Below are 12,597 nucleotides of genomic sequence, written 5' to 3'. Positions count from 1 at the left end.
AAGCTAATGTATAAACAGAATAAGTAATTTCAAACAGATAAGGAAATGATTTTTTAAATAAGCTAATAAAATGGCCTACTGGCCATATTTTGATTCAGGAGAGACTTCTAAAAATTTTTACTTTTCAAATATGTTTCAAACTCAATATAAATACTTTAAGCACAGTTTATTCAGATATGCATCATAGATACCATATATAGTAAATCACTTTGGATTCAAGAAAAATATAGATCAAACACTTTAATAAGTGAATTGTTCAAAAATACCTGAATCTGAGAGTTTGGCAGCTCCAAATATGGATAAAAATTCACTAACAGTGAGCCACAATTAAAGAAATCTTGTAAGACATTCTTATTTAAAAAACTAGTGAGAAGAAATATTTTAAAGTTGTCTCTTCAAAGAAGAATTTCATGATGTGTCCCTTTAAGTGATGAGCCCCAATCCTATAGTTATATTCGAGACAATTTCTAAAAATTTTATAAAATTTAAGTTTTATAAAAAATACAGTTTTAGAAACCCAAAACATGCTCCAATTTTTATGTATCAGTCTATTTAAGACAAAACTTAAAACTATTAGTCTAATTAAAACTTACAGCTTTACATTACTAATGTTTTGAGAAATGGCTAAAATAAAACTAAATGATCTTTTTTTTCCTAAGATTTTATTTATTTATTCATGAGAGAGACAGAGAGAGAGAGAGAGGCAGAGACATAGAGGGAGAAGCAGGCCCCTAGCAGGGAGCCCGATGTGGGACTTGATCCCGGGACTCCAGGATCATGCCCTGGGCTGAAGGTGGCGCCAAACCACTGGGACAACGAAGCTGCCCACTAAATGATCTTTTAGAGTAACAGGATAGGGACGCCTGTGTGGCTCAGCGGTTTAGCGCCCACCTTTGGCCCAGGGCGTGATCCTGGAGTCCCGGGATGGAGTCCCACATCGGGCTCCCTACAAGGAGCCTGCTTCCCCACTCTGACTGTGTCTCTGCTTCTGCCTCTCTCTCTGTTTCTCATGAATAAATAAATAAAATATTTTTTAAAAAATAAAGTAAGAGGATATTATATAAAAAAATTTATATTTGACATTAAGGACTAAATCAGGAATGAAAAGTTCAAAATAACTCATTATTTTAAAAGCAGGAGGTCCAAAAATGGGATTTTTATAAAATTCAAAGAATAATTTTAGTACTGTGCTACCTAAAATGCCCATGAAAATGAAATAAAATGAATCCTTTTAAAAAAATTATTTGTACTCACTCTTTTCACTGAAGAAGCTGTACTGCAGGGAAAAGAAAAGACTACAAATTATCTTTCATTATATAGCAAGTACTCACCAACTGTTTACCAATCCAGTCATATTCATAATCAAATAAATATCCTTTTCGATCAAACAAGTCAGTAAAAAGCTTTCTTAGGTAGTCATAGTCTGGTTTTTCAAAAAAATCTAGCCTTCTTACATAACGAAGATATGTTGCCATTTCTTCTAGAAAGGAATAAAAATTATTCTGATTATACTTTTCTATCTACTCATTACTAATAAAATTATTTAAAGATCTAAAAATACAATGTTATAAAAACATGAAAAAGTAACAAAATCCTGCTGCAATTTAAAATTTTAGGAATTTAGGGGCACCTGGGTGGCTCAGTCAGTTAAGCATCTGCCTTTGGCTCAGGTCATGATCTCAGGGTCCTGGGATGGAGACCCGTGTCAGGCTCCCTGATCAATGGGGAGTCTGCTTCTCCCATTCCCTGGGCTGCTCTCTCATGCTCTTTCTCAAATAAATAAATAAAATCTTAAAATTTTTTAAATTTTAGGAATTTAATCTCAATGAAATTCTAAAGAAGAGAAGGGAAGAAAAAAATAGGGTCAAAAGAGAAATGAGAGGTTTTATTAAATAAATACGTTTATTTCATTTCACTAGGAAAGGCTCAAATTTTTATTTTACATTGTTGCTTTGAATAGAAACCTTGGATAGTACTAAATATTGAATTAGCAACTTAATAATACATAATTACTTAAACACAAGCATCATACTTAGCTCATCAACTTAAAATTTATTCAAAATACTAGTGTGAATTGATTTATATATTAAATTATATATTAAAGCATCTGCACTCACTTGATGGATGTCTTTTATCAGGTACATTCACTAACTGACCTACAGAAGATTCAAATTTCTAACTTGGGCTATGAACATAATTCTAACCAAGCAAAATAAAGCTAAGAGATCTCAGAAATAAAACAGCAGCAGAATTTAATTCTTTTAATTTCTGGTCATATAAAATTATCTGGTAATATACAAATTTCTCTGTGCCACTGTAATTCTCAAAGTATAAGAGATATGCATTTTTCTTACAGGTCCTACTTTCCTAAAGGAAAAGAAAGAAAAAGTCATAAAAGTCAACAAGTAAAATGGTGAGCAATTAGTAAAACAGGGTTTCACCATCAGGGCATAGAAAATCACTATACTAAGAGATGGAAGGTTACTCTCAGGTATTTTTCTGATTCAATTCATTTACAGTGGCCAGTGAAAACAGGATCCTGCACAGTCCAACAGGCAATAAGAATGGTACCCAGTGACCTTCCTCATAGAGTGACTCTCACTATTCCACGTACTAGCTAGCTACCTGGTTAATTTACTTTGACATCCCCATTTTATCCTGCAGAAATTTGTATAGGCTTCATAATAACACATAGCCAGTCTACCTACACCTACACTAGTAGTGTCAACCAGTATTTTTTTTAATCTTCCACTTTTAGATATTAGAGCAAAGAAGAAAATTATGTAATTAGAGTTTGCTGTCAAAGAATAATATAAGCAAATCTGAGGAAGAGCTACCTGAGATCACGCTGCTCGCTGATACTACAGCAATGATGCCAGCATTCTCCAGGAGGACATACGAATACTGAAGTGAGGTATGAATTTAATCTTGGACCTTCAGGTTTGGTTCATGTTTTACTTAATACATTAGGAACAAATTAATATCATCCCTTAATTGATTTAGGAATCTTAAGTAAATTTTTGTTGCCGAAACTCTACATGGAAGTAAAACTATTTTCATAAAGCTCCCCAATGTAACATTCACCTAAAAGTAGTAAGGTTTGTAGATCTTAATGTACTTTGAAAACTAAATCATACAACTTTGAAAACTAAATCATACAACACACACCTCCTTTGAGCTTGACAATGAAACTCAAACGACTAACACTATGCACCAAAACTTTATAGTTGGCATTTCTCAGCAAATCTTTTAATTTATTAAAAGTATGTCACTGATACTTTAGCTGATACTGGTCAACACTATTAAAAGATGGGATTTGCATCTATTAATACCATCTTAACAAAGAAAATACACAAACTGCCCCCATGGCTTATGCATGAAATGCTGACATCTTTTAAATCATACTTTGAACTCATTTTTTTAAGCATAAAAAAAGGAATTATAAACTTGAGCAATAGAAATTAACAGCTCTGGTTTCCTGTGTAAGCACATGTACCAGTGTGGTATTATTCATTACCTGGAAAATTTTCACATAACACTTCTATTGGTGTGGCTCGTTTTGTATCTCCAATTTTCTGATACCTCTCCTTTAATGTGTCAGCCTAAAACAGAAAGGAAAAAATCTTGAGAAGGTGGTAAATTTAAAATTAACTACTTGGAAGACAGAAACTTAACATATTAACAATTTATAACTTTCAAAGGAAACATAAAAACCATTACCTTTAAACCTTGCCAAGGAAGACTGCCCCTCAGAAAATACATGAACATATGACCTAAAGCTTCTAAGTCATCTCTTCTACTTTGTTCTGAAATATAAGAGAAACATCAATTTCACTTTCCTAGTTAAGGATACAAGAATGGAGAATTAACTCTTTGGTTACATATAAATTAATCCCCAAAGTTTAGTATATAAATGTAAAGTATCTAGCACTTACAAGCAACAAATCATCTCCAGTTAAACAATGTTATTAACATTAAAATTATGGTGCATCTTTGGGGATCCCTGGGTGGCTCAGCGGTTTGGCGCCTGCCTTTGGCCCAGGGTGAGATCCTGGAGTCCCGGGATCGAGTCCCACATCGGGCTCCCGGCATGGAGCCTGCTTCTCCCTCCTCCTGTGTCTCTGCCTCTCTCTCTCTCTCTCTCTCTCTCTCTCTCTCTCTGTCTATCATAAATAAATAAATCTTTTTTAAAATAAATAAAATAAATAAAATAAAATAAAATAAAATAAAATAAAATTATGGTGCATCTTTAATATATGCCACTATGGTTTTTCTGGTTTGTTTTTTTTGTGTGTGTGTGTGGTTTTTTTTTTTAAAAGATTCTATTGGGTGTTCATTTCTCTCCTTAGATATCTATCCATAGAAGTATACAGCAAGGCAGAAAGGGTTCCATAGTCAAATACAAAGTCAATGTGTTACTATAGCTCCATCTTAAACACCCAGGATATAACATATTTAATATGGTTCGGAAAAACCTCAGAGATAAAAATGTTTAACTTCACTTAGCTTTGCATTTCCTGAACTTATATGAACACAAAATGTCCATTCTATATACTCTCCAATAATGATAAATACATTTAGGATTTTGTGTAATATATTCTTAAAAACACTTGTGTTTGACACATCCCAACATTAATAACCCCCCTGCAACCAACCAAAAATATGCTGCTAGAACAAACTGCCATTTTCAAATTGCTGCTGTTGTTTTAGTAACAAAATGTTATATAGCACGTAACTAAGTGACAATTACAGATGAAGGCTTGGAAAGATACTCACATCTGCTGAGTTTTTCAATGTTTTTGTCACTGAAGTTAAATGCCTAAGATTTATTACTATTTTAAAATAATACAAAAACTTCGGGGTTTCGTACATAGCAGAGCAGCTCCTTCGCTGCGATCTATTAAAAGTCAGCCCTTGACACAGGGTTTGTAAAAAATAAAATAAAATAAAGTAAAATAATATAAAAACTCTAACAATAAGAGGAAGAAACAGTACTTTAATTATAAAAAGATGTTCATGTGTAAGACATTTTATCCAAATGAGTAATCATCATACTACCTAAGCAGTACAGAAAGTTTTTGAAAAAGCAAACTTTTCAAAGCATGGCTCTGCACTAGCGCAAACGGGACAGAAAACCTTTTAATTTCTACTATGTAATCTCACTCTACAATTGCTTTCTGTACCACTAGCTACAGTTTGCATATATGTTGTGATATTATCTAGTCAATATCTATCCTCCAACCAGAGAGCAGATTATAGGACAGCAGATGTCTCTTGGCTCATTTTCCTCAGGACTGAGTATAATGGCTGCATAGGGCAGGCACTCAACATGTACTAAATATAAAAATGTGCATTTGAAAATATATAATACTAGATATGTGTCCCTTTCCTAGAAGCAAACGAAGATATTCAGAAGAAAACATATCAAATTGTTAGTAATTAGGATTATGAGATTAGAGGATTAAACAAGACATTCCACCTTCTTATTTCATATACTCAAACTGCAGTATAATGCAAATTTTTCCCTTTTGCTTGTATTTTCTATTACAACAATGTAAGCATATGCTATTAGAAACAGAAAACTTTCAAAATAAGTAAAATAGACTTAAAGTCTTTTTAGAGCCATTAATAAAAGTGGGGATGTGAATAACATGAAAAAAATGAGTAATATATTTTATATATACAATTTCACTTTATTAGATCCCAGGAACCTAAAGAATGGAGTTATGCAAAGAAAAAAAAATTATTTCTGAAGTCCCACTGAGAATCACAATCATCCCTAAAACTTTTTCTTTTCAAAAGATTTTATTTACTTATTCATGAGAGACACAGAGAGAGAGGCAGAGACACAGGCAGACTCAATCCCAGGACTCCGAGATCACGCCCGGAGCGGACGGCAGATGGCTCAACCACTGAGCCACCCAAGCGTCCTACCTCTAAAACTTTTAAAAGCCTCAAATGAGCAGATCTAATGCTGGAGACTGATTCCTTGTATATGTATGACATGCGCTAGAAGAACGTGCATTTTTTAAAACTTAGCAGATGATTCTGAAATACAGCCAGATTTGATAAGCACTAAAAAAAGAAACTATTTTTACTGAAGTATACTTTACACATAATAAAATACACGCATTATAAGGGTAGAGTTTGAAAAACTTTAACAAGGTCATCAAAGCATCACCACAATAAACAAGTATTTCCAACACTCCAAAAAGTTACCTAATGCCCATTGCCTGTTTTTTTCCCCTCCCCTGGCCTCGAAATATCCACTTACCTGCTTTCTGTCAGGCTACACTAAATTTGATTTTTTTTTTTTAATAGAGTTTCACATGAAAAACATCATATGCTATGGACACTTGGGTCCAAATTCTTTCACTCAACATAATGTCTTTATGTTTGTCCATGCGTTGGTAGTTCATTACTTTTTATTGCTGAGTAGTATACCACAATATATTTATATGTTCAACAGTTGATGGACCATGAGTAACTTCCAGTTTGGGGCTACTGTGAATAAAGCCTTTATGAACATCCTAATACAAATCTTTGTGTGAACATATGTTTCCATTTCTCTTGTGTAAATATTTAGGAGGATTACTGCTTCATATGGAAAGTGTAGACTTTACTTTTTAAGATACTTCTATACTGTATTCCAAAGAAATTGTGCCATTTTATATTTCCACCAACAAAGTACAAGAATTCCAGTTGCTGTAGTGCCCATCCTACATTAGTTAGCATAGTCACTCTTTTATATTTTAGCCATGCTAATGGCTGTGAGGTGTTAGCTCACTGTGATTTAATTTGAATTTCACCAGTGACTAATATTTTTTGAGCAGTTTCAGTGTTACTGCTTATTCATACATCTTTTTTGTGAAGTGTCTATTTAAATATTTTACTCATTTTTTTAAATTGTACTATTTGTCTTGTTATAAAGTTGTAAGAGTTGTTTGTGTATTCCAGGTACAAGTAGTTGTCAGATATAAGTTTTGCAAGTACATTCTCCCACATTGTAGTTTGCTTTGTTTTCTTAACAGTATATTTCAAAGAACAGAATTTCACATTTTGATGAAGCACAACATATATAAGGTTTTTGTTGTTGTTTGCTTATGCTTTTTTATGTCCTATCTGAAAATCGCTGGTAAGTCTAATGTTAGAAAGATTTTCTATTTTTTCTTCAAGAAATTCTACAGTTTGGGTTCTTAAACTTAAATCTAGGATTCTTTGCATCTGGGTAGGGGTCCATTTCAGGACTCTGTATTGTGACTCATTTATCTATGTCTAGGCCAACATCACCACATAGAAGAAGAAGGGAAAAAAATAATGATAAATGAGGAAACCAATGATGACAAAAAAAGACAATTTTAAAAAACCACAAAATCAAAAGCTGGCTACATGAAAAATTCAATAAAATTAATGCTCTCACTAGGCTAAAAGAATGAAAATACAAATTACTAGCATCAGGAGCAACAAAGGGGCACCAGGAGAGATCCTACATACATAAAAAGAATGGTAAAAAAGAGTGGTAAAAGAATATTATGAACTTATGCCAGTAAATTCAACAACTCAGATGAAATGGACAAATGCCTTGAAAGCTACAAGTTACAAAGATAATGTGAATAGTTCTATAATAAATAAAGAGATTTAATTTATAATTTAAAAACTTCCCAAAATATAAGTGAAGGTGAGAGAGCATCACTAGTAAATTCTATTAAACAGTTAAGGAATAATACTAGCTCTAAACAAACTCTTTCAGGAAGCAGAGAAGGGAATCTTTCCCAACTCTTTTCATTAACGATATTACCAGTAAAAGACATTAAAAGCAAAGGAAAATACAGGAAATGTCCCTCATCAACACAGTCACAAAATCCTTCAAAAGCTAATACACCATGACTAAGTAGAGTTCATCCTATGAATTTAAGATTGGTTTAACTTTCAAAAACCAATGTAATTGATCATATTAATAAAAGATATAAATCATATGATTACCTAAAAAGATACAGAAAAAGCACTTAATAAAACATAACGCGCATTTACAATAAAAAAATACTCATTAAACAAGGAATAGACAAAAAACTTCATTCTGACAAAAGACTTCTATGAAAAGCCTGTAACTAATATAATTCTTACATGGGAAAGGCACCCCTACAATCAGGAACAAAACAAGGATGTTCACTCTCACATTATCTACTCAGTGTCGTAATGGAAACTCTTGTTTCTACAAAAAAAAAAAAAAAAAAAAAAAAATTTAAAGGTATTCAGATTGGAAATGAGTAAGCGAAACTAGTTTTCTCTGCAGACTATATGACTATATGTGAAAAATCCTAAGTAATCTACAAAAAAGCTCTGAGAACTAGTATATGAGTCTTTAGCAAGGTTACAGGATACAAGGTCAACTTATAAAAATCAACTGTGGGCAGCCCGGGGTGGCTCAGCGGTTTAGCGCCGCCTTCAGCCAGGTCATGACCCTGGAGACCAGGGATCAAGTCCAACATCGGGCTCCCTGCGAGGAGCCTGCTTTTCCCTGCCTGTGTCTCGGCCTCTCTTTCTCTGTCTCTAATGAATAAATAAATAAAATCTTTAAAAAAATAAAAATCAACTGTACTTTTTTGAAAGCAATCAACAACTGGAAAAACAAATTTAAAAGGCAATACCATTTTCAGCAGCATCAAAAAGTTAAGAAATATTGTAGAGATAAATTTCAAGGACTGAACAATACATAAATACTGACCCCTCCAAGTAGCACTGTTAAAGAGTAGAACACAATATAAAAGTCAATTTTCCTCTAAATTCTATCCAAGGTGTGGGATTCAGTTACTACAGTATCCACAAGCCATGATCATGAGTGATCTTGCCTATATGGTTGTCTCAGAGAACAGTATTAGTCTCAAAACCTCCACAGTATTTTAAGGTTCAAGCCATAAATACAAGCTAGTAAAATAAACCACTTCTGAAACTCAGTCTGAAATGTTCCTTACCCTCATAATTCTTTTCTTTGTGTTTTTTCATCAACTGACAAATCTGGAAGTAAATTTCATCATGTAGTGAGTAATAGAAGTCATGGGGAAGGCTTTATCTTTGAAACACAGTAATAACTAAAGAATACCTCCTCAGGTCTTTAACAGTTCTGTTTCATGGCGGGGGGGGGGGGGGGGGGGGGGGGGGGGGGACTCCCAAAGGCAATCTGGTCCTTATTAAACCCTGTTCACATTTTTTTAAAGCTCTTAACTACAAAGGCCTGTTTGAAAATGGATGCTTCCCTCAAAGCCAAGAATCCTTATTATAAGGACCCTTAGCATGAGCAACTAGGAAGAAAGCGATGATTTACTTTACAATAGGTATCATTAACGAGTCTTTTAAATAGGTTTTCCATTAAGTTTAAAAGTTATGTAAAGAGTCAATTAAACTTTGCTTTTTAAGGGTATATGTATCACATAAAATACATATAACCAACACATATTAAGAGCCTAGTATGGGTCAGTGTGTCATTTTGATGATCTTTTAAAATTCTAGCTATATTCAAAGCAACAACTAATCCCAAATAAGAAAACAAAAGCTCAGAAAGGTTAAGAGACTAGCCCAAAACTATGCACCTGAAAGAGAAAGGCAGAATTCTAAACCACATATCCACACTTTTTTCATGTCAGAAAGCAAAAGCAAAACAGAAACCATCAATTATTCAAATGTTTATTGTACACCCTCTGCAATACTTTTCTACTTAAAAGTTCTACTCCTTACCTCAACATTATTTTCCTCTTTATAAACTGATTTTATTCCTCGTATGCCTAGAACTGTTTTCTATTTTGATTGAATTTCAATTTTCAGCAACAGAAAAATACTCCCTTTTTCATTAGCTCAAATTTACTCTTGTCAAAAAAAATATATACAAACACTTAGCAGAAAACTTTGTAATATGGGATCCCTGGGTGGCGCAGCGGTTTGGCGCCTGCCTTTGGCCCAGGGCGCGATCCTGGAGACCCGGGATCGAATCCCACGTCGAGCTCCCGGTGCATGGAGCCTGCTTCTCCCTCTGCCTGTGTCTCTGCCTCTCTCTCTCTCTCTGTGACTATCATAAAATAAATAAATTTAAAAAAAAAAAAAAAAAACTTTGTAATATACACATATATGTGGGCAAAAAAATAAGCTAGCTCATTACTGCATTTTCCTGCAAAAATGAAAAATGAGATCAAGACCTGTTAGTTAAAACTAAATACAGGCAAGACAAGGGAGCTCAAAAGAAAACAATGAAGAAAACCTCTCCCTGAAGAAAATGTAAATCATTCTTTATATATAAATAAAAAACTGGGGATCCCTGGGTGGCCCAGAAGTTTAGCACCTGCCTTCAGCCCATGGTATGATCCTAGAGTCCCAGGATCAAGTGCCATATTGGGCTCCCTGTAAGGAACCTGCTTCTCCCTCTGCCTGTGTCTCTGCCTCTCTGTGTGTCTCTTATGAATAAATAAATAAAATATTTTTAAAATAAACACAAATTTTAAAGCAAAAATTACAAGTAAATATTTCACTTTTTTCTTCCTAAAAATGTTAAAAAAAAAAAACACTCTCTTTCTCAAGATTTACTGAGCTCATTAACATCTTTCAAAATTATATAATTAAGATGGTTTTTGTTAAATGAAAACACAAACCTATTTAGGAAAAGAAAAGACACAATTATGCAAGACAATTTGCTGCAACAACTCACCAATCCAGATACCCAGTCTAGCAATAACAAGAATGCATAAAGAGAAAAAACTTTTCTGAGCAATGGAACTCAGCACATGCATTCATCTGATTCCTAAAGAAGTCCTCTTGAAATCCAGTTCTCTTAATTTAGATAAGACCCAATGAATTTGGCTATCAAGAAAAGCAAATCAAAAGAACAGCGTACTGCCAGCAACAGTACTACACAAGATAAATAGTATGCTACAAGACATTTAATATTAAAAAACCCTATTAAAAAATACACTACCCAAAATAACTATAAATCTTCAGTAATCAATACACAGTAGTTTGTGAAAGAACAAAAGATAATTGAATAGAATATAGAGAGCCAAAAATAGACCAACATAACAAATATAATCATCTTTGACAAACAAGCACAAGCAATACAATGCGGCAAAGTTTTTTCAACCAATGGTACTCAAACAACTGGATATCATCCATATGTAAAAAAAAATTAATCTAGACATAGATTTTACACTCTTTACAAAAATTAACCAAAATGGGTCAAAAGACCTGTCAATTGCAAAACTATAGAATTCCTGGAGTTTAACATGGAGAAAATCTAGATGACCATGGGTTTGGAGATGACTTTTTAGATATAACACCAAAGGTGTGACCATTGAAAGAAATAGTTGATGAGCTAGACTTCGTTAAAATTAAAACTTCAGTTTTCTGCTAAAGACACTGTCAAGAGAATAAAGATAAGCCACAGACTAGGAGAAAATATTTGCAAAAGATACAACTCATAAAGAGCTATTATCCAAAATATACAAAGAACTCTTAAAATCAACAGTAATAAAACAAATAACCTGATTAAAAATGGGCCAAAGAGGGGCACCTGGGTGGCTCAGTGGTTGAGCATCTGCCTTTGGCTTAGGCTGTGATCCCAGAGTACTGGGATCAAGATCCGCATCAGGTTCCCTCTCCCTCTCCCTCTGCCTATGTCTCTGCCTCCCTCTGTGTGTCTCTCATGAATAAATAAAATCCTTTAAAAAGTTTGAAAAAAAATTAAAGTAAAAATGCACAAGACCTTAAAAGACACCTCACCAAAAAGATACACAGATGACAAGTAAGCATATGAAAAAATGCTACACATCCTGTGTCATCAGGAAACACAAATTAAAATGAGATAACACTACTGTAACACAGTGATTTATAGGAAATATAATCATCATTCAGATGACATTCACCAGATATATATTTCTTAAGATATATTCAGTCTTTAGCCACAGTTCTTTTTTTTTTTTTAAAAGATTTTATGTATTTATTCATGAGAGACAGAGAAGAGAGGCAGAGACACAGGCAGAAGGAGAAGCAGGCTCCATGCAGAGAGCCCAACGTTAAGACTTGATCCTGGATCTCCAGGATCACACCCTGGGCCAAAGGCAGCACTAAACCGCTGAGCCACCCAGGCTGTACTAGCCACAGTTCTGGAAAACACTTCCGGACCATAAAGGTGAAATGGGTATCCTGTTATTAATGAAGGTGAATTCTGAACCCTCTCAAGGTCAGGGGCTGGTTGCCAGGAAGACCAACCATATGATTAGAGGGTTGGAAATTTCAGTCCCACCCCCACAACCTTTGGCAGGGAAGAGAGGCTGAAGGTTGAATTAGCCAATGGCCAAGGCATTAGTCAATCATGACTATGTAATGAACCCCCCATAAAAACCTAAGAGGTTTTTACCCTTTACAACTCTTTTACCCTTTTAGGAGACTTTACACACTTGGGGAACCAGAACGCTTGCATGTGTCACCAAGCCAGGTCCCACAAGCTTCACTAGGACAGAAGTGCCTTTGAGATCTCATCCTACATTCTTATCCTTTATCATGTCCTATAATAAACTGGTAAACCTAAGTAAGTTCTTTCCTGAAGTCTATGAAACC

At 34.2% G+C, this 12,597-nt stretch overlaps 1 protein-coding gene across 14 annotated transcripts in view; it reads right to left on the bottom strand.

Annotated features, from left to right (window-relative positions):
• CSNK1G3 (casein kinase 1 gamma 3) overlaps nt 1–12,597 on the bottom strand; it is a 107,802-nt gene that overhangs the window by 25,565 nt on the left and 69,640 nt on the right. For 10 of the 14 annotated variants that reach the window (XM_025433383.3, XM_049116009.1, XM_025433382.3 and 7 more), the window contains 3 exons: nt 3,721–3,806; nt 3,518–3,602; nt 1,332–1,480 (listed from right to left, as the gene is read on the bottom strand). In XM_025433383.3, the coding sequence (XP_025289168.1) occupies nt 1,332–1,480; nt 3,518–3,602; nt 3,721–3,806 (320 nt within the window). The remainder of the gene's footprint in view (nt 1–1,331; nt 1,481–3,517; nt 3,603–3,720; nt 3,807–12,597) is intronic. The other 4 variants (XM_025433387.3, XM_025433391.3, XM_025433394.3 and 1 more) reach the window with 1 other exon arrangement.

This window comes from Canis lupus, chromosome 11 (genome assembly GCF_003254725.2).
Source record: "Canis lupus dingo isolate Sandy chromosome 11, ASM325472v2, whole genome shotgun sequence".
Taxonomy (NCBI): Eukaryota; Metazoa; Chordata; class Mammalia; order Carnivora; family Canidae; genus Canis; species Canis lupus.
The sequence above is the reverse complement of the archived record's forward strand: the minus strand, read 5'-3'. Positions and strand labels throughout refer to the sequence as shown.